Source organism: Dreissena polymorpha, chromosome 4 (assembly GCF_020536995.1).
Source record: "Dreissena polymorpha isolate Duluth1 chromosome 4, UMN_Dpol_1.0, whole genome shotgun sequence".
Taxonomy (NCBI): Eukaryota; Metazoa; Mollusca; class Bivalvia; order Myida; family Dreissenidae; genus Dreissena; species Dreissena polymorpha.
This window is the reverse complement of record NC_068358.1, coordinates 102,349,823-102,373,974: the sequence shown is the minus strand read 5'-3', so window position 1 is coordinate 102,373,974 and position 24,152 is coordinate 102,349,823. Positions and strand designations below refer to the sequence as shown.

The 24,152-nt window shown below is 39.2% G+C and overlaps 1 protein-coding gene across 1 annotated transcript; it reads left to right on the top strand.

Moving 5' to 3' along the window:
• Positions 1 to 13,164: 13,164 nt before the first annotated feature.
• LOC127879851 (beta-1,3-galactosyltransferase 1-like) lies at positions 13,165 to 17,538 on the top strand. The gene is made up of 2 exons (XM_052426917.1): positions 13,165 to 13,320; positions 15,931 to 17,538. Exon 2 carries the CDS (start codon positions 15,933 to 15,935, stop codon positions 17,031 to 17,033), a length of 1,101 nt encoding a protein of 366 aa, XP_052282877.1. The 5' UTR covers positions 13,165 to 13,320; positions 15,931 to 15,932; the 3' UTR covers positions 17,034 to 17,538.
• The last annotated feature ends 6,614 nt before the right edge of the window (positions 17,539 to 24,152 follow it).

The window sequence follows — 24,152 nt, the reverse complement described above, 5'->3', positions numbered from 1 at the left end:
GCACCAGTAATAAACAAGTATATAATTAACAAAGAAGAAACACAATAAATCTTAATCCACACCTTGGCACTGACCTTTGGAGTAAAAAAGATATCGCCCTCACCACTGGCCAATCGTGCTTTAGCGTGAATAAGCGCATTTTATACTTAATCAAGATGTTTCCAAATGGGATGTGATTGTATGTTTCTTTACATCTTTGGATTAATTTATAATCGCTGAATCGCACTAGATTGGCCGATTAAAAAAAAATAATGCGAAATATTTAGGTGGATAGTGTGGTCCCTGATTAGCCTGTGCGGACTGCACATTTCTAATATTATATTGAACGAACATAAGGTGATATACGCCTGAGAAGCGTACACAGCATTCAAAGTGACACTTCTTCCGCGTAGAAGAAACGGGTAAGTGGCATACCCGGTTATGCTATCAGAAGTGCGGAATCGTGCCTGCTTGTCTGCCTGCATGCCTGCCTTACTGCCTTCTTGGCTGTCTGGTTGCATGCATGCCTGCCTGCCCACCAGCCCGCCCGTTCGCCCGAGCGCCAATCCGTACGTCTGTCCGTCCGTCTTTCTGTCTGTCTGTCTCAAAACCACACGTTCAATTCCACTTTGAAATTAAACAAAAAGTTCCACTTTGAATGCTGTAAACCGCAGTATACTCGTGCGATATAATATGAGAAATAAATCTAAAATATACAATGTAGAAACGGTTTCAAAAATGGAATAAACTTGGTTGCAAAATAAATCAAACGTGTGACATATAGCAAGACGTCAAGAATGGAGTAAATCAAAGATTTTTATTAATGTAAAACATACACTTTCCATTCCATAGTTGTTTTCGATTTGATAACAGTAATCTATACCCCTGCCGATGGGTTATTCGATTGTTTTTTATAAAAGCACGTATATTATTACATTTCTATGACGAATTACATTTTCTTCGTGCGGAAATCGTCGCAAACATTTAGCTCCAAGCGGCATAAGTGAACTTTAAAGCGCCAAAATAAAGAGCAAGTATAGCATACGCAAATGTGTAGCACAACGTTTCTTAACGTATAACAGTAGCCGTTCGTTACACTGTGTGTGTTTCAGAGTTTATTTACAGGTCCTACTGGCCTCTTCACGAGGTTACGGTAGCCCGACCTGCCCCTGTGACCTCTCAGGAGAAAAAGATTACTTTTAGAGTCAAAGTAGGTCAAATTTACCCCGGTTTCCCGGGTATTCGCCAAATACTTTAATTTTTAAAAGAGTTTGTTGCACGTTGGCCAATGAGACCTTAATGTGCTAGCTACCTAAAGGTGGTGATGAGGAGCGGATCCCGCCGAGTGTCCCGCACTTTACTAATGTACAAGACACTCAACGCGATCCACAACCCAACACCACCCGGTACATAGGATCCGGAACACACACACGTATCGCTCTCACACCCCCACTCATTACGGGTGGCGCGTATGAGAGCGCCACGCCCGTGCGTTCCGGGTTCCTTGGTGGTGATGTGTATGGTTGTGTATAGTGTGTGGTATGTGATTGTTGTGCATTTGTCTGGAGCGGAAGAGGAGGTGTCTGTCAGTAATTTACGGTCGTCGGTCAGTCGTGAAGGGTTGTATATTGTTGCAGTTCCCAGATCGCAGAACCCGCCGCCCCGCACAAGCGCACCCACGCCGAGCGAGCCCGAGCCCCCCCTCGCGCCCGCATACTGCCCCGGCCCGAGCACCCAACCGCTGAAGACCCCCGAGACAAGCACCCTCATCCACCCACTTGCTGCGCGCGACAACAAATCAGTCGAGAACCAACCATGGAGCCATCCAAAGCCCTATCCAGAGTCACCATCGTTCCTTCCCACCCGCCTGCCAAACATCCAGACCGTGTATCAAGCTGGGATGTATTAATTTTGCTGTTATGTTGTATTTGCTTTTATAATTGGATAGGTAAAGTAAATAAATGATCTAAAAACTCCGTTGATATATCATATGATTTATTTATGTTTGATGTTAATTTGTAAAACTCATGGTATTATAGATTATGTCCTGTGCTCTAGCTTTCATTTACCCAAGTGTGGTTGTTGTGCTCTCCGCCCCATGAGAGGTGTTAGTGGGGGTTCGAGCAGGATACAGGAAACGCCCCGATTCCAGAGGCGCCCCTGGTTCTTTTAAGTGCCCGGTGTATAGCACCGATACACTGCACCCCCGTTTAACGTCCCTCGCGGAGGACATATTAGTACATAGTGTTAGTATTGGTGTTTATATACATGTGTAGTTCTGCTGTTTTGTGCCATAGCTTGCGGTAACGTGGGCTCTCTCTGTTGTTATTTGGTATGTAGTTTGGATGTTATTGCGTAGGGTAGGCTAGTTTTTGAAAGATCATGTATACGATGATAGAAGAAGGGGACTATGTTTGTTTGATTGGGCCGAGATGACTAGTTCGTTGGGGGCAGACAATCTTTTTGTAAATTCTTTCTTATTGATGTGTTAAGTGTCTTGTGAGACTGTGGTGTTGTAAGGGCCAGACTAGTTTTGATAGGTCATTTATTTGATGAAAGAAGAGAGGGGCTGAGTTTGAGTAAATTTGGTATTAGGGAGAGCGCACACGTTAGTGTTTCTGGTTATGCAAGCAAAGACAGCATTCCTATGTGTTTGTGTAATATGCCAGGTTTAGTATTGTGGTCTGGTCTAGGGCATGTCGAGCTAAGGGCTCGAGCCGGCTACATAGTAGCATATAAAGGTTAGTGTACCAATGAACTGCAAACAGTAATTCTTTTCAGTATTTTTCAAGAGGGACGGCATTTAGCGTTTCTCGCTGAGGACATATTAGTATATAGTGTTAGTAATGGTACATATAGAGATCTGCTGCCTTGTGTCATATGTTATAGTAGCTTGGGCACTCTCTGTTGCTTTTTTGGGTAATGGTTGTATGTTGATTTGAGGGTCAGACTAGATTTTTGACAGATCATGTATTAGATGATAGAAGAGAGGGACTGAGTGTGTGTAAATGGACCAAGATGACTATTTTGTTTTGTGGATTTTTGACAATTTCGAGATTTTCTTTCTTCTTTCTGAGGTGATTGCCTGTGGCACTGTGGTGTTGTGAGGGCCAGACTTTGTTTTTGATAGATCATTTATTTTATGATAGAAGAGATGGGCTGTGGTTATGGTAGTTTGGTATTTGGAGAGTGAGCGCTTTACTGTTTCGGGTTATGTATGATATCAGAGGCAGCAGTTCTATGTGTTATTGTGGCTATTTCAATGGTTAGTAAATAAATGGACTGCAATGAGTTATTTTATCTATACACTGAGAAACAAATATACTAATTATCATCACTTTTCTTTTTTTGGTAATCTTGGGTGGGTCGTGTCGACAGAGCCGCAGTGCGAATAGGGGGCGCCTCACCACCCCAGCCGACACGCTCCATCCAACATTTTTATTTTTTGTTTTAAATATAATGCATATATAAAATGGTTGTGATATCTACAACTAAAGGGGTTGTACTGAAGGTTTCTCTATTGAGTTACCTGAGTACGCACTTGATGCGGCTTCCGTCTCTGTGCGGAAGTGTAGTGTCTGCGTGCTTACCCCACTACCGTCGTCGTCGGCTGCTGCGTGCTGGGTGCAGCGGCAAAAAAAAAAAAAAAAAAAAAAAAAAAAAAAATTAAATAACGAGGTCCAGCACAGGGGGGAGGGTCTCGCGGAACCCGGATACTGTTAGCCCGATGTTTTGGTTTCGTTACACTAAATAATCATTCGTTACAAATAACACGCTGGGTATGCGGCTACTTTGATAACAGATGGCACACTTCGAAACCAGATAACAACAAAAGCCACGCGCGAGAGGTTAGTTCCTCAGTTTTTTTTATGTTATATCATAAAGATTAGATTTTTAGTCAAGGCGCAAGGTCGAGTTTATCAATGGTGTATCCTTTTAAAATTGGAAAGAGAAAATCACGGAAGAATGGTAGATTTCTCACCTAAAAATAGAAAATTCGGTCGGAAAACTGGATGAATAGTACACATTTCAACAAAATAAAACTACTTAGAAATATTGCAAGAAATTTTTTGATACTCCAGCATGTAGAGTAATCACTGTGCTTCAAATACTGAAATTTTGATAGTATTCAATGAAATATAAACGAAGATAGAGCATGTTTTAATATGTTGTATTCACGAAGTTGCGGATACTTTGATTCCCGATATAGGGCACTTCGGATTACAGAGACTTTCAACAAAGTAGGCACTCTGATAACCGAGTTTTATCTTCTACATGAATTGCATTAATGTATATTATGGCTATTGTTACCAAACATTTTGAAGTACGAATAAATTTGAATTGTCAAGCGCGACACGTTGGGAATCTATGCATAACGTAATTACATACACATGTGAAATATAACCAATGGCGTTGTTCGTTTTTAAAAATCTTATTACTATTAATCTATATAATAAATATTGTAAGTGCAAATTTTAAATAAGATTCAAATGCTAATTTCTGCTTATATAATTATGTCGCGTATATCCAAGTTCGTATGCAGAATGTTTTGTGTTTATATTAATAACAACGACTGGTATGCACAACTTTGACACCACTATCGTGTGATTAAATCGACCGCCTGTACCATTATTGCTATTTTTTTTTAATTTCCTGGCATTGAGCCAAAAAGTTCTAATATAATTTCGGACCTGCATCGCTGTTGAAATTGAGCTCTTAGCAGTTTTAGCTGATTGACACTCTATCTAGTATATAAGTAAATGGCTTTAGTACCTTCATTAGGACATAATTATACATGGTTTAGATCAGCCGTTTCGCTACAAAGAATGTAATTTAAAATTACATAGTAAATGAGCTTAAACAATTTTTAAATTAACATCTTCGATATGTCTGATGAGTTACATTTAAAATGTAGTTTAAAATTGTTTAAGCGATTGTACTATGCGAAGATCCAGCTGTTGGGTTACTCGAAAACTGGAAAATTTATGGTCATAAAGACTGTCCTCAAAAGGCATATCGAATTAGTTTCACGTGTGTCTATCACATTTATACGAAATCATTATCATATTCCAAAGGGAAAAGAACATGTTTCGGTAATTCATTTTTAATTTACGTCAGTACATACATTTTAATTTATTGCCAGCTTACTATAACAGTATTCCACAGCGAATTCTGCATTTCTGATTCACTAAATAGAGTGTGTTATATCTGGTAAAAAGTGTCGAGTAATCTGGAATCGAAGTGCCTTTGTCATTGAGATGATCGGTAAAACAAGTGTCCATGAAAATTTGGCATCCGACTTTTAAAACATTTGAATTTCCTCAAATACGTTAGTTAATTAAAATCTAACATGTTGTAACACTAATGGACATATTGATCTTTTATTTCGATTAGTTTGCACGTTCTTGCTTTATTTTCCAGTATTTTAATTTTGTTGAAATGCATACAGATCATCGAATTCATGATGATAATCGATAGAATTTTATCTTTTTTAATATAATCCACTGTTTTTTTCCACGTTTTTTTTGCATCGCAATACGAAGTACTTGTCGTAATTTGGCGCGACGTCGCATGACGTCTTTGCGCGAACTGTAACGTCATTATAGACGTCACTACTATTGTTGTTGTTATTGTTGCTTTAACGTACAAATAAATAGGTCGAACCTGGATTGAATTACGTTTCTTTCAAGTACATTTGCAATAACTATACGATCGCCGACATTGGTGCCGTGAGATAAAAGAATACGAGAATGAATTTGCAAAAACTACAAACGCTCCGAGATGGCAATAAACGGGTTATTCAGCGATATTTGGACACTCTGGCAGACGCCTATACGCTATCGCTCATGGAATTTATTGCCACACTCGACGCTCTGGAGAAGAAAATCACGCAAGTTTCGTTGCTCAACGAGGACATATTGTCAAAATTGGATACAGAAGGCATTGAAGAGGAAATATTAGCCACCGACGCGTACATGTTGGAAATCGACATCAAACTTCGCACGTTGCGCATGGTACGAAGTGAGAAAGAGGGCGGCCTCCAATCTTCAAGTGTCGTTACAATGCCGCGATCCGAACTTTCGGTTCACACACCAAGCGCCCACTCCGCGGAAACCATCAGTGAGAAACATGCACAACTAAATCTACAGAACAACAGCCAAACGCTAAGTGATATTTCGTATGTTTCCAACTCTTCACAGTACCACCGACTTCCAAAACTCTCTCTGCCTACATTTAATGGTGATATTTCACAATGGCAAACATTTTGGGACTCGTTTGAAACAACTGTGCATTTAAATACAAATCTATCGGACATTCAGAAGTTTAGCTACCTGAAATCTCTGTTGGAATGCGACGCGTCTAGAACTATTGATGGTTTCGCTTTGACAAACGCTAATTACAAACGGGCTATTGAACTGCTGAAAGAACGATATGGACAGCAACACAAAATCACCCACGCAATTATGCAGGCACTGCTTCAATTACCGGCTCCTCTCTACAACCTGCAGAGTGTTCGAAGTTTTTATGACAAAATGGAGACACACATCCGGAACTTGGAATCCATCGGCCAACAGCAGGACACGTATGGCGATCTGCTTGTTCCGGTTATATTAGAGAAGCTACCGGCAGACATTAAGCGAAACCTGGCCCGAGAACGAGGAGATACTAACTGGAAGCTGTGTGACCTCCGCCGCGCTATCTACAGAGAGCTCGACATCATGGAAGCCGGAAGTGCATCGTATCCGGAAGTCGCCCAGTTCATGAAAACTGCGTCATTCTACGCAGGGACGAACCACGCTAAGAAGGCTAAATTCGACAAGAGCGAATCCTTGAATGTGAAGAAACAAACATTTTCTTGTCCATTCTGTCACGAGAAACACAAACCCACAGAATGTTCGAAATATTGCAGCCCTTCCGAGCGAATAAGCGTAGTCAAAAAGGACAAGCTGTGTTACAATTGTCTAGGTAAGCATCAAGTTTCACTTTGCAGATCGCGTGGTCGTTGTCAGCAGTGTCACCGGAAACACCACACGAGTATCTGCAACGCCAGCAGCGACGACAAAACTAGACATGAACGCACACCGGAAACATCGTCTTTGAGACTGGAAGCTACTGTTTTCCACTCTTCTATGAAATACCCACACTCTGGTGTTCTTCTAAAGACGGCAATTGCTACTGTAGGTATCAAGGAGACGGCCGTCGATGCAGCTATCCTCTTCGACGAGGGCTCCCAGAAGTCTTTTATTACGCAGCAGCTGGCAGACCACCTACAACTTCCGGTTGATGCTATTGAAATGTTGCACATTGCGTCATTCGGTGGAATCACAACGAGAGTCCAACACGTTGATCGCAGTACAATTTACGTGAAAACAGACGACAACGGAATGATCCCATTGAGCGTCCTGGTTGTTCCAACAATAGCGAAACCCATTGACACAAGCCTCGTGTCAGTTGCAGCAACATTTCCCTATCTCCGACGGTTGAAATTAGCCCAACAAGTCTCAGTCCATTCAATGCTAGACATTGCCGTTCTTATTGGCGCAGACCACTACTGGGACTTGGTTGAAGACACTGTTATTCGCGGGAACGGTCCTACAGCTGTGAAGTCAAAGCTAGGCTACCTACTGTCGGGTCCTGTTCATACGGGGACTACATCAAAAACCACAGGCAAGAGTCACATGATGAACGTGATCGCAACCCGCACGCCGAACGACTCAATACTTGAGCGATTTTGGAAACTTGAAAGCATGGGTGTCACGTCAGATGGTCAGGACCAGAAAGAGCTGGACTACATACAAGAGTACCAAGACAAGTGCATTGCATTTCGTGACGGACGTTATGAAGTCATATTACCATGGAAACAAGACCACGCACCATTACCCACGAACTTTGAAATTGCCCTAAAGCGGACAACGGGCACTATTCATAGACTCCGTCGTGAACCAAAAATGCTTCAACAGTATCATGAAGTTATCAAGGAACAGGAAAGACGTGGTTTTATAGAGAAAGTTTGTGTCGATAAGGAGTCACCGTCTCAAACAGTCCACTACATTCCACACCATCCAGTACGGAAAGACTCATCTACAACCCCTGTTCGTGTAGTCTATGACTGTAGCTGCCGAAAGTCTGCAAGTCACCCTAGTCTAAATGATTGCTTGGAGTTAACCCCGCCTCAACTGAATGACTTGACAACGCTGCTTGTACGATTTCGAATGCAAAAGTATGCCGTTACTACAGATATAGAAAAGGCATTTCTGCACGTCGGCCTCCACGAAAATGACCGAGACATGACCAGATTTCTTTGGTTCGAAGATCCTTACGATACACAGGATAAAGTCGTAGTGTATCGCTTCAAAGCTGTGTTGTTCGGCGCGACCTGTTCACCTTTCATTTTGAACGCCACACTTTTAAAGCACCTACGCCAGAACAAAGACTGTAACGCTGTAAACGTGATTGAGTGTGATCTTTACGTCGATAACGTCATTTCCAGTTTTGAGTCTGAAACGGAAGTGTTGAAGTATTTTCATGAATCTAGAACGTTGATGTCAAAAGCTGGCATGAACCTTAGATCGTGGTCGTCAAACAGCGTTCACTTCAGAAAGTAGCTTTACGGGAAAACGTCCTAGATGAAGAAGACGTCACCAAGGTTCTCGGTCTACGGTGGAAGACGGAAAGTGATACAATGCAGTTTGTCATAAGGAACATTCCAGAAGTACCTGAGGTCACAAAAAGAATGATACTGAAGTTTTCGTCTCAGATCTACGATCCTCTTGGCCTACTCAGTCCTGTTACAGTGAGGGCAAAGATTATGCTGCAGGATATTTAGAAAGGAAACTATGATTGGGATACGCCTCTGCCATCTGCTATTCAAACATCGTGGTCCAACATTGCTGCTGATCTCAACACAGCAACGGAGATGACAGTCAAACGCCAGTTCCTATCCAGCACGGATGATGGCAAAGAAAAACGAAGTCACCAAAAGAGCTTCATGTGTTCGTTGACGCTAGCATGAAGTCATATGGTGCGGCAACATACGTATCGAATGGGACAGGTACATGCCTAGTGATGGCGAAAAACCGGGTTGCACCGCTGAAATCGTTGACATTACCGCAATTGAAACTAATGGCTGCCTTAGTAGGGGCAAGGTTAGCTGCACATATTCAGCAGGCAATTATGGCGGACAAGATAACGTACTGGTCTGATAGCCAAATTGTTCTTCAATGGTTATCAAGTACAAAGGTGCTGAAACGATTTGTCGTAAATCGAGTGTGTGAAATTAAACAACTGACTAAATTTTATGAACGGAGATATTGCCCTACGAAAGACAACCCTGCTGACCTCTTGACACGCGGGATATGTTCTGAAAACCTTTTACACAACAGGTTGTGGCAAGAAGGTCCTCGATGGCTTAATGACAGAAGTCGTTGGCCGACATGGATTCCCAGCAATTCGCATGTTAAAACAGTAATGAACGAGCCTATGCCAACGCAACAAAGAAGTGAAATATTGAACTCAAATATTTTGAATGTGATTGACATAACGAGATACAGTTCATACAAAAGGTTACTTCGTGTGACAGCATTTGTACTGAAGTTCGTAGCAAGATGTAGACGAGAACTTGAACAGAACGCATGCAGTGGTTTGTCAGTACAGAATGTATACAAGGCTGAAACCCTATTGATTAAGCATTGTCAAGAAATGGAGTTTCGAAATGAAATTACTAGCTTACATTCCGGACAAAGTAAATTACCACTAGTAAAACAACTCAGTTTATTTCTGGATGATTGTGGGATTCTTCGATGTCGAGGGAGAATACACAATGCGCCAGCTCATAATCCAGGAAACACACGCCCGCCATCTTCATGCTGGAGTGAATGCTACAGTAACCCATTTACGACAGAAGTTCTGGGTTCCCGCGATCCGTCAATGCGTACAAGCCACCCTTCGCCAGTGCGTCACATGCCGCCGCGTTTCCGGGAGACCATATGTGGCCCCAGAACCACCCCATTACCGAAGGCAAGAGTTCAAGATTCTGCGCCGTTTACAGTAACAGGAGTGGATTTCACTGGCGCTCTTCACATTAAACAGACTACCGGAAGTGACATGAAGGCCTACATATGTCTGTCTACATGTGCTGCAACGAGGGCTGTTCACCTAGAAGTAGTTACCAGTCTGTCAACAGAATCATTTCTTCAAGCGTTTAGAAGATTTACAAGTCGGAAGTCTTTGCCTAAAATTATGATTTCTGACAACGCCACAACATTCATCGCAGCTTCTAGAGAGCTTATGAATCTAAGATATTCAACCTCAGTTCAAGACACACTGAGCAACCTAGGAGTCGAATGGCGATTAATTCCCCAGAGAGCCCCTTGGTACGGTGGGTGGTGGGAGCGTCTTATTGGACTTACTAAGACAACCCTAAAGAAGATACTCGGACGTGCCTACATCAACCTCGAGTTATTACAGACGATCATTACGGAAATCGAGGCTGTCATTAATGATCGTCCTTTGTCACACACTTCTTTCGCAATCGATGATCCGGTTCCTTTGGCGCCTGCACATCTACTTTACGGTCGTCGCATTACGTCACTTTCGCATGGTGAGACTTCTTGCGTCACTGATGGACTATGGACACCAGCGAGCCATGACACTATACACGCTATGGCTAAGAAGAGAGCGCACATCATCCAGCAGTTCTGGGGTCGCTGGAAGAAAGAGTACCTGACAGCCCTTCGTGAGCGACATCGTGTATCCGGAACCAACGCCCAGACGATTCGGGTAGGTGATGTCGTCCAGATACATGACGAGACATCGAGATGTGATTGGAAAATAGCTGTAGTGACTGACGTGTTGACCGGAAATGATGGACTTATTCGCGCTGCACGTGTGCGCACAAGCAATGGTCTGTCCACAAATAGACCTATAACAAAACTATATCCACTCGAAGTGAGCGAGTTGACAAACAATACTCAATGAAAATAGTGTAATACGATAGACATTGAATAGTGTGGTGTAATTTCTAATCAACATTGACATGTATTATAAAATAGTGTTTATGTTATGTTAATATTATGTAAGTATTCACTTTGCTTTCTTTGCGCGGCCCCGAGAATGTCGTTATTTGGCGCGACGTCGCATGACGTCGCTGCGCGAACTGTAACGTCATTATAGACGTCACTACTATTGTTGTTGTTATTGTTGCTTTAACGTACAAATAAATAGGTCGAACCTGGATTGAATTACGTTCCTTTCAAGTACATTTGCAATAACTATACGATCGCCGACAGTACTATACCATTAATCGACCAAACAAGGTTACGTGTCTGAAAACCAAATGAACAGAACATAAATGCAAAAAAGCTGAAGAAATCACCTATCGCGCGTGGCTTCTGTTGTTATCTGGTATCGAAGTGTCATCTGTTATCAAAGTATCCGCATACCCGGCGTGAATAATGTCTATACGTTTGCGATTGTTTATATTCGAAATAATTGAACACACGTTTAGGCAGAGATGCGTCGCGTTTGATCATTTAACTCTGGAAGCCCCAACAAATCGTTAAATGGATGCGCTTGAGTAGACGTCTCAGGCGAAATTAAAACCCGCAATTTTAGGGATCGTCTCAAACTATGCATAAAGTTCACATACAAAGCGTTGCAATACTAGTTGGTATTGTGTTTTGTTCCTTGTAAATGCACACAACTTACACACATATTCCTGAACTGTCCATGCACTGACACTGTTTGTATTACCACAAGCGTTTCAATCACATGAAATGGCGTTTACGGTCGCAACGATTTAGTGATTAAACAATTGAAAGATCATTTGCATTTGTTACTTGTTTGAAGTATTTGCACAAAATGCTACATAAATTTAGTGTTACTCGGATGAATAAAGTTGTATGATTTAAGTGAAGTGTTGTTACGTTAATAGACACAATTGGTCAAACCATTCCATTCAAAAACGGTGGTCTTTAAATACAACCCATTGGTCATTTATTTAAAATAGGACAATGAAATGTTTCTGCAAATTTCGTTGAATAAATTATATAATGTGGTGTCGGCCCTGTACAGTCTTGCCTATGCCGTTAACAAAATAAATATTTAAAAAATCAGCGTGCCTGTCTGCAACATGTCAAGCCGTTTGTTGTCGGCAAAATGTCAAGCCTTTCGTCACGAATACCTTTCATGTTGTACATTTGTTTTTAGAAATTTACTTTTTAGTTCGATATACAGACTTTGCACTGAAGACGTACTGAGATTAAACAAGCGATGTATGCTGTTAAAAACGATCCGGCTGAACTATTTTAACCCAAATGAACATTTTGCTGTTGATGCGTGTGATGGTATCGCAAGGACAGACAAACGTACGCAAATACTCCGAATCGTCATTTTGAAAGCTTTATCAATATGAACGAAATCGGGTCAAGACGAATATACATCTTTTCGCTATTGAGGTCTGCTAAAGACCTACATGAGAGACATATTTCTTCACTGCTACTGTTTCTACTGTCGAAGAAGCGCGGGTGTGTGGATAAAATAAACGGCGGCGCATATATATGATGCCTTTTGTTGCACAAATGCAATTCTTAAACTGCACAAACATATGAAGTCAAATAAACACCACACTGAATGAATTCAAGTGTATGGTGTATGTATTACAACCATGTATTACCTTTTAAAGATTACATCTAGGTTAATATGGAAATATAAATATTTATAAAGATCATACACCGATAGGCACAAAATGATCGTGTTACAAATTAAATATACAGTGGACTTACAACTACTTGTTTCATGTATACATTACACGAACCTTTTATACGGTTATTATTTAACATTAAGATCATAAGATCTATGATTAGAAGTCAGAAATACTTTACTATCTTAAACATGCATCATGCAAACATTACTCAACTAATTTGACGGCTTTACAAAGATGAGGTCTTACATTTCAAAAAGCAAATCTATATTATTATCATTCTAGAAACACAAGTTATTTATTTAATAATAATATGTGGGTTATAGGGTCATAATGTTCACTGTTTTAAAGTGAATTAACACCTTGACTGCGTAACTCCCGCCCGAACATGTTAATTTCTCCGATCTCTTGTGAATAAAAGCGAATCTACCGAAATCAACAAATATACTTATATATATCGAATATTCTGCCTTGAGACTACCCACAGTTTTCAAACTGCGGATCGGGTTACCTTTATGTTACATGCGTATACCTTAGTGTCGATGTTAGAAAATATAAATAGCTTTAACTTAACTTGCATGAATAAATACCGAGTCACATTTCAGTGGGGAGTGCAGTCGGGTGGATATTTAATGTTTAAGGTAAGATTGTTTTTTTTATTGTACCTCGAAATACCAATTAAAACATTTATTTTGTAGGTACGATTTTATTGATCCGTTATTTATATTTTCTAAAGTCGATTCTGGGTAATACTCAAGTATATGACTTAGAGTCCGTGAATATAAGGTAATAGCAGACTAATTGAATCGGGTTATATCGACTTCGTTTGTTTCGGTTTCTGTCGGTATATTCACGGTTATCGGCTAACATAAATAAAATATCGTACATTTTGTCAATAAACGATATTTTTATCGAAATATATATATTTATACAATTTAACGTATAATTTATTTGGCAATTGTGCGTTGTATAAACCCTCGCAAGTCTTAAACACGGAAACAAATTGCCTAAACACAATAGAGTACCGACATTAAGGTTCATGTAGAGGCTTCAGTTTGAAAAATGTGGGACCCCTAGCATTGAACTCAAATTTGACTAAACGAAGAGTGCCACATTGAAAATGTATACATATTTGCTTAAAAGGATGGTTTTCCTTCAAACTGCTACCAATTTTGTGCAGCAACGTCTTATACTAATCGACAAAATCAATCAAAATACAAAGCGATTTTAACACAAAAATAGACATTATTTTCAAAAATCTGAATGATGTTTATTCAACGTATTTCGGCGGAAAATTATATAACTAGTTAATAATATCGACATAGATAAGGGCAAGTTACGCTTAAATAGTAAAAAAGTGTACATATCTAGAAATATCAATACTCGAACACATGTCATTTCATGACGATGGGGGCAGCCATTTTTAAATTAATAAAATTGAAAAAAACATGCTAAAAACTCACTCATCGCCTAATTAACATTCCAAACGGTTGACGATGACAAATGCATTGGATTGTAATCTTTCCGTTGATGTGTGCAAACTGCATGATCAGACCTCATAAACACTCCAAAAAATAACTTTGTAATAAGCATTTCACCAATGTTTACAATTGTTGTCGAATCACATGTACTTGTATTATTGCGCACAAAATAGTACGCTTACAGACTGACAGAAAGATCGATACGAAACTCCGTTCAATTCATCACGGTATACTATTTTATTGATAATATATAATAATAATTCGCTTCAACAACCTAAAAGTAAAAATAATTCTTTTAAACGGAGTTTTTAATAACGAAAGTGAAAACAACGGAAGTCGGATGGATATTCTGTGAGATGCACTTCGGCTCCAGAAAAACAATACAAATACACTAAAAAAAACGTGTGGGGGAAAATTTTCAGCTGGAAAATATTTGAAATGGGGTAAGTGATTATATCTCTGTGTGATCATTTCTGTTATTAAGCGCCATCTCTTTCTGATTAATGTTAACAGTTGTTTTACTAGTCGCGACCCAACTGTCAAAATAATGATGTGTTTTCTCAGGTATGTGTATACACATACCACGTTTTCTTACTACTTCACGTGATTTCGACCGATTTGTAATGTACGTTTTTCTACGGAGCACAGCGAGTGCCACGCTTTCAAAATGGGTAGAAGGAATCGATAAACAAATGTATAAAAAGATTCGGTTTGCCAAAAGGAACACATTATTCAAAACGGTACAAGGGCGGTAGTTGTTCAGGAAGGAAGTAAGAAAAAACCATGATACCTAGCTGTGTATTTCTATGTAAAACTATGATTTCTAGAGTCGTCTGCACAAAACTCATAAAATCTTATTATTGATGAGCAATATCTCCTTTTATCACAATGATTTCTACCGAGCCAAACCTATTTCTTCATATTTATTTACAATTTTATATGTCGTCTGCAATTTCTTTCAATTTGAGATGGTTTAAAATGTTTCATTTGGTTATAGCAAAATTGTTAAGCCCTTGAAATAGAATGGTGACTCTTATTATCAACCATACCTGGATTTTTAAAAAGTGGTTCAGTTTAGTTATTTTTAGAACTTTGTTTAGGAAAATTATCCAAAAAAATGCAGTTGAGTAATAACTCATTTGTTGTTTTCTGACAATAATTTTCTGTGAAATATTGCTAACTTGACCTTGTATATGTATATAGCTTTGTATTTATTCAACTTACGGTCGTGCATATCCTTCCTAACTTTAGATTAAGATTTTGTAAATTAGTGTAAAAATGTATTGGTTTTAAACAAAAATATGAATAAAGCAAAAAAAATATTGAATGTCAAAAATGTGTTTATGTTATTCTATCCGTCTTAACCTTTAAAATGATATATAGTTTGACCATATTGTACCACATTGAATGAAGAAAAACCAAAGCAAAGTTTTAATGAATTTTATCCCTCCCATGAACCTTAAGTGTGTTTATGCACGTGTATGGAACGTTTAGTTTTGTCTCAGTTAAGCATTGTGCGACATTGTGATGCGGAGTATGAAATAATCCATTTTCTGTCATAGTTTGATATGTAAGTTTTAAAGATATATTTTCTAAATAAAACTGCGTCGGGACCAATTTTTTACCGTTTTTACAGGTGTGTGGTTTATAAAGGTTTACGACAAACCCCCAAAAAATCAGTGAACAGTCATTTTGCTCCGCAATGACCTATATTAATCAGAATGAATGCTATCGGGAGAATTCAAAAGTCATATGGCTTTCTGTTTTTAGGCATGGCAAAGACTCGGCGTCACTTCCGGACTGCGAGAGATAGGTCACTCGGCATCTTCTGTCTCCTCATCGCGCTCACTTCCGGGTGCCTGTTTCTCAACATGAGCATCCTCCCATCGATAAATCTGCGCGTCGACGCTCGCGATGAGCAACGTGACGTCACTTTTGCACCGACGCCAGCGCCGACCACAATCAAAGGTTACGTTGGAATGTTGAGACTCATGACCTTCAGCGACGATGAGGCGAATCCTGATCCTGTTTCGAATAATAATTCTCTACCCAAACATGTAGTTTGGGTCGGGAAGAAAACAGCCTGTTCTAAGAATACCGACTTGTTTGTGTATATCCCAAGCAAAATGGAAAATTTTATGAGACGCCGATTAATTCGTCGAACTTGGGGTTCTGTAAAAAGCGTTAATAGTATATCTATCACAGTCGTGTTCATTTTAGGTAAACCCGTCGACAGTAATGAACAGCTAATGCTTAACAATGAACAGCTTGTTCACGAGGATATTATCCAAGTCGACGTTCACGAACACTATCGCAATTTGTCGGTAAAAGCGGTCGCCGCACTGTCTTGGATACATGAGCGCTGCAAACACATCCGTTACGTCATGAAGGTTGATGACGACATCTTTGTAAACATCTTTGAGCTAACACGAAATCTTTTGCCTCAACTCCACCCGGACTCCCTGTCCGTTGCTTGTCACGTGGTTCCGGCGGGGATCAGCCCAATAGTTCGATCAGAAAACAGTCGCTGGTATATCCCAGAAAACCTGCTGTCGGGAAGGAAATACTTTCCAGCCTTTTGCTCCGGTTATACAGTGGTGATGACTGCTAAAACTACTCAAGAATTGTACAAGAATTCCCTTAAACAGCCTATCTTGCCTGTCGACGACGTGTACACTTTCGGTATCCTGGCAGAACACTTAAATGTTACGTTCATGGACGTAAAGGGGAACATGTCGTTGAGTGAAGCGTCGGCTATGAAGTCATACGAGAGCGGTGACGTACAGAATTTCGCTGTTGACGTTAAAGCGTCCGCTAATATCGAACGTTTGTGGGTACTTTCCCTTCAAGATGCCATGAAGAAAGCATCTTGACCGCATTTATTTCTTTTCTTAAAATATATTTACTAAACGATTTCTAAAGGATTAAAACCGGTTAAAATAAGTACATGTCATGTTGCTGTTTTAAGATATTTATGTCGATATTCATTTTTATTAACCCCATTTATGCCTAGTGGACTCTCACATCCTTCTAAATTGGATCACTTTATTTCCAAAATTAGGGATGTCTAGTATATTTTTTTCTATACTTAGAAAATTTCTTACAGAAATTCCTTTATGCGGCGTCTCATCTGGGTCTTCGCTGTTTGCCAAGGCCTTTTTTCTAGACGCTAGGTATAAATGGGTTAACAATCGTGTAAAAATACTAAAACATTAGTTTAAATTCTTAACAAAGAAAATATCATCATGCAAATTGTTACCACACGTTTTAAACGATTGTCATAAATTTATTCAAAGTTGGTCTCAAATGTCAGATTTTCAAAGATTTTGAATTATTAAAAGTGTATCTATTTGAAAATAAAAGCGTTGTGCAAGTAAATAGTTTTATTAGCGAGTTCAAATGACGGCTTGTCGTGTTGTCCGCACAGGCTAATCAGGGACGACTCTTTCCGCCTTAACTAGATTTTTTCTTAGAAGAGACTTTCTTTATTGGAAAAATATTATAAACGCGGAAAGTGTCGTCCCCGATTAGCCTGTGCGGACTGCACAAGCTAATATTGGACGACATTTTACGCACATGCATTAAAACCCTTTTTCAAAGAGCACGTCCCATATGCATAACGGTTGTGAAAGCTCTTGTAATATGAATAATATTTCGACGTCTCTGCTTTTTTGTAAGACAAAAAATCTCTGCATACCTGTGAATATACAAATAGGCAGATACAGTCAGATACATTTCACACAATGAACGTTTTAGTTTATGCTAAATTGACTTCGAGTAAGAAGACGAATACCATCTTTACACCAATATGCCGCTGTTAGCTTATCTAATAAAAATACATTCGCCGTTTATTTTATATTAACCCATATGCATGTAAATTCCACGAGTAATTTGTTTCATGCAGTAGTTTCTAATGTATATTTATATATCAAGCGTTTGTTATAAGAAATCGAAATATAAAAATACTGTTTAATATTTTAATTACCTCCTCGACGAAACTTACGTGAACTTGCAATTGATTGTATTCATTGATCATTGTATTTTAAAATGACAATTTCGTGTTTCATAATGTTATGTTGTCATACAGTACGTATGAACTCGAGGTGATTTTTTATAAGTCTGACAAAACTTCTGCCTATGTCAAAATCACGTGGTAAATTTTACGCTTCTTAAAGCACTATTCAATTTCACCGTTTCTTCTACGCGGAAGAAGTGCCGCATTGAATGTCCTAAACTCATCTCAGGCGCGTAGTTTAACACGCAACTTTGACTGTCATTTTAAAGTGACTTGTTTTGAAAATGTCGAAATGACACAGCTTCATAACATAAAAGAACTTGTACATGATTTATCGAAATAACACTATTAACTTAGACTCATACTGAATTATTATACATTTATGAGTAATCATCATTATACATTGATGTAATAAAGCGTTACAAATGCATACTCGATTGGTTAATTTGATATCTAATGTGGGGTGGTATTGCGACAACCCTAAATTGCTGCGACATCCTTTAATCTACAGTCCGACATGTAATAAACATGTAAGTAAATTAAGTACAAAAATCGTGTTAAAATCTACCAAGCGCGGCTTTTCTGGTTCATGCATAATCGATAAGAGGAGACGTGCACTGGATGTCCACAACTATACGTTTACATAACCTGTGAGTTGGATAGACCTAGATTGTACCAAGATAGTACGCCTGCCACTCAACATTACATTATCGGCCATGCTGGCGTGTTTTCAGTATCTTACAATATTTAAATAATGTTGTTGTTTGTTTTTTCAATCAAGATTGCTGGACGTGACGTGTTGGTAATACAAACTTTGTTTCAATGAATATGACATTTTTAGTATTCAACTGTGTGATACAATCCGATATTATTATTCTATTCTTGCTTGAATGCAACATCCTTTCGGTTTTAATACCATAGGAAGCCCAACAGCAGCAAGCCCATACAAATTCGCAACTGAATGTTTCGCTGTTTAACTCGACCCTCACTGAAGTAAATTTCATACAAGATGAAATGCAAGCTGGCTTACGAAATGATTACTATTGTACAGAACATATTTTTTTACCCTTACTGCATTTATATAATACACTTAAAATATTCTTCAAAACGCTTAAAGAAAATTGTTTGCACCTTCATTGTTGTGTAAAAGCCTTCGATAAAGTGTGGAGATATGTCCTCTGGAACAAAATACAAATAAATGAAAACTTTTTTGGGGCCATATTTAGTGTTTGAATGAATTTAAAAGCATGTATCTCCTTAAATGGAGTATTATTCAGGTGTGAACATATATATTTGTTGGATAAGGATAAGCTATATGCTATGTCTCGTTATCACTTTTTTTCTAAATAACCTTCGATCATACCTGCATATAAATGGATCTTTTGGAGTTGAACCAGATACTACAATATCATGGCTTAGGCTTCTGTATGTAGATGACACCGTCATGGTCTCAAATAACGCATCTTTTGCAAAAAAGATTGCAAAATCTGGCACACCTATGATGTTATTGAAAAAAAACTAATCATTTCCGGTGACAGACAGACAATTAAAATTTTAAATGTGACAACGATCTGCTCGAAAGCACTTATCATTATCTTTGTGTAACCATCTTGAGTAATGGATCTTCCTTAAACGCGGAAAAACATGTAAAATAACAAGCCTCAAAGCCAAGCACCTACTTTGGACTCGTGTTAGAAATGCAAATTTATAGAAATGCAAATTTACCAATCGACCGAGCTATTCAACTTTTTTAAATCACACTCTCCTATCTAAACTTTCTTTTTGCTCAGAAATATTGGATATGAACACCGAGAAAGGCTAGAATAAAGTCCGCCCGCAAAGAATAAATGAGAAAAATCACTTGAGTTTGCCGGCCCACACCGATCAACGTTTGTATATGTTGAATTAGACCGTTACCTTCTAAGAATTAACATTTATATAAAACTTGACTAATTATAGGCGAAGAAGCCAGAACATCTTCGCAAAGTTGACAACACATGTTGTCCCAACCTAATAAAAACTTAAAGTGGTTACATAAAATTAAAGAAATTCTTTCGTCTGTTGGAAACCAAGACATTTTGGCAAAATGGGATAAAGCGACTTAGCCACATGTGGTTTACTTGGGTACGCTTTGAAGGCTATCATTAAAATATAGAATACTTCTGCTTAATGTATGCAGTATGTATCATAGGACTCATAGTGAATATCCTATGCAACCTTTCTTTTCCGAAAAGAACACAAAAGTTGAAAAAGGCCAAGTATGGTTTAGAAATACTGTTAATTGTTATGATGTCCGTAATAGTGGACCATGATTGCTGAGTGGTAATTGGTGAAGGCGTGATTACACATTAAGCGTTCAGAACAACTGAGAACCGTACCTGGACAATTATTGAAACCTATGTTTGTATAAAGTTGTGGGTTGTAAATTGTATGGAATATGGGTTGAATTGTGCAGGTTGTTCATCATAATGTAACAAGAAATATACCTAGTTGTCGGCACTAAACATTGATATAGGATGAAATAATGATATGAACCGGGCTTCAGATGTTAAATTGATAGTGTGTGCTAATTATTGATGGGTTGGAAATGGGGTTATTTTAGTGCTGGTTTTGGTATTGATGCTATCCCAAAGAAAACATAAGATTGGATAAGGTTTGTGTATTGTGTGAGGAGAACATTGCAAGGCCGAACATAACCTTGCTTGAGAGGCCATCGTCATCTCTGATTCAGAGGTGGAGGCAGAAGCTCTGGTCGAGGTTATACCGTAGTCTCGGCAGGCGGAGGGTGCTGATAATATTCGGCTCTCCTCCGAGGTTGAGGACTCCGGTGGAATGTTGAACAGCGTGGAAGGCAATGAGGTGAGGGTGACGTGGCAGTTGGCTCCAACCGGAGAGGATACGAGACTCAGTCACTCGGAGATGGAGGTGGATATTCCGGTTGGAGGAGGCCCTGGTCCGTCTTCAGTTGTGGTGGAGACTGGGGGTGAGGTATTGGAGTGGGGAGGCGGTTTGATGGAGTGCGTGCTCGGATTGGTGGGAGGAGGATGTGGTCCGAGAGTGGGAGTGGCCTAGGAATGCAGCGCCATCCGCATTTGGTTGCCACTTCCACTGGAGCCACAAGTGGGTGCTCGGATTGGTTGGAGGAGGATGTGTTCCGAGAGTGGGAGTGGCATTGGAATACAGCGCCGTTCGCATTTGGTTGCCACTTCCACGGGAGCAACAGAATGGATGCTTTGATTGGTGGGAGGAGGATGTGGTCCGAGAGTGGGATTGGTCTAGGAACGCACCGCCGACAGCATTTGGTTGCCACTTCCACTGGAGCCACAGAGTGGCTGCTTTGTTTTGTGGAAGGAGGATGTGGTCCAAGAGTGGGAGTGGCCTAGGAATGCAGTGTCGTCCGCATTTGGTTGTCACTTCCACTGGAACCGCAATTTAAGTAGTCGGTCATGCGGACCCAGTGGGCTCGTACACCGGCTGGGGGAAAATAAAGTGGTGTATGGATTAGTGTGGTCTTGACCAGATTTCTCGTGGGTTATGTGGGATGAAGGGACATGTGCTGGGTGGTGTAGGATATGTTGTAACTTGGGGACGGGCAGCTCATAGCGGGTGGGAAAAGATAATTTTTAGAATCTCCTTGGGCCTTAAATACCTTACATTTTGGTTAGATTTTACAAAATTGGATTTTTAGCCTTAGCTGGGGATTGCAGAGCTGAATTGGGCTAGGAAGGGGGGCTTGTTAGCATGGGGAGGAGTGAGGTAGAGACCAGTTCGACTAGCCCGTTCTGACCCAGAATGCAGTGGCTGCCGGGAAGAAGTCTTTAGTTCCGGTCCTTGTCTTCCCTGTGCAAAGACGTCTAGACGATCTCTTCGGAAAGCCAAGTCAATCCTGGGAGATTCTCAGTGCAAGTGACCCCATACAGCGACGAAGCGTAAGTTCAGACCTTGTTGTATTGTCTATAGTACAATAGACATTTCCTGCAGCGAGGACACCATTAACATCCTTTCAGGTTCCCGGCATAATTGTTTTCAGCCGTGATTTCGGAGACAGTTTAAAGACTACAATTCTCTTTTCAGAGTTTAAAAGACAATTTGCTTAAATTTAAACCCTTCAAGAGTGAATTAATGAAACCGGTAGTGTTTATCTAGATAATACAGTCTCAAAAGACGGTATGGAAACAGACCGTAGTAAGATTGATGCGGTAATTAATGAACAGTAACGACATTTATTTACGAGTTCCGAAATGTTAAATGATTTGACGGCCTTTATCGAGAGTATATACAAAACGTTTACCAGTAAGCCCGGCCCCTCAACTACTTCCTAATAGGCGTCTCCGGAAACAAGTAAAGTACAAATAAAACGAGGACATGGGTAGGAGCAAAAACAGCTTTCCCTCATCACGCTTGTTGAAGACGGTTCGACGCGACGGCTACCGCGATTTCGTATACCGAATATTCAAAGCCATTAAACTTGCAAACAAAAGCATATCCACATGGTTTTTGTGCCGTACTGTATTCATAACACGACGGTAACGACATAGCAACATGTCTTTTCAACCGCAGTCTGAGGCCATCCGAAAGGAATTTATATGCACTTTAGCTGAAATTTCTCCAACTTCAATGATCACCGATGCAATAATTATAATAATCGACAAGTAAATAATATGATATAACTTGAATGATATCCCATCGGATGTCTTTACCAACAACTACAAACGTGCATTTTTGTAAAGCTCTGCTACATTAGATGCAAGTGGTTATGGATTGGCCGCCGCGCTACAAATTTGGAATACTCTATTTCGAGATGAACAATTTAATGTTGAAGCCAATGCTCGTTCTAAGCCAGATCATACGTTACACAAGCCGTCCTTGTTACAACATTCAATCCGGGTTTCTGCTCAGACGTTTGCAAACGATGAATGCAAAACAAAACAGAAGTACTGAAGTCCGATGACTGGATAAACGGTGCAAATGAACAAAAAGAAATGTTATATTTTAAAAGATATAACATGTTGCTTTCAATAAATACATATTTATTATTTAAAATAATGGAAGGAAAAACGCTTGTACATGTATATAATTTAAATTATGGTTATATTACAATGTTATATATTTGTTCGTTGATTGAGAGCCTTCAATATAAAGAAGAGAGTAGCTTGAAAATTAAGACACTGTTAGAAACATTTTAAAATTTGAACTTATTGAAAGTGAACAGTTCGATCCGTCATTCAAATTTCAACTACTATTTGTTGAACATGTTTTGAATTTTTTTCCAAAAGTTAAAAGATACCGGAAAAGGACATTTTCAGGGTTTATATCAGGGAATTTCTATCAAGCAACTTCCAGAATTAAATAAAAAAACTAAAGATTTTCAAACGCAATTGAGAATTAAGTTCCACAGTTCAAACCTACCTTGGTAAATAACAAATAAAAAATAATGTGAGATTGAAAGTGGATATTATTCCAATTGACATAATTAAGAAAATTACATTTTTTAGTGGAATATTCAATGCTTGAATAGAAGGATAAGAAATTGATTTAACTTCAATATATATATAGACAAATGTTACAAGCTAAAACAAGACAGCATAAACAGTGTTATTGGTATTGTTAAAAAAATCAATTTATGAAATGGAATCAAATGTGACAAAACAATGATAGTAGGAAAATGTATAACTTTATGGCAATGGAAATCAACTGATAAAATTGAATGCTCAAGACATATCAGATCAATGAATTGCTATAAAATTGTACAGATGAACACTGCCATTCATGCGTGTAAAGTGTGCAAAAAAAAATGGATTACGCCCATTAAGGGCAAAGAAAATATTAATCCAAATGAATAAGATGTTTCAAGTAATTCTACATTTATCTCTATAGAAGAAATAAAGAAAATGGATACAACATGCACCTAATGGAATATTACAAATGCTTGTAGAGAAGTCAAAAAATAAGTTGACAAACAAATGGCAGACTCTGG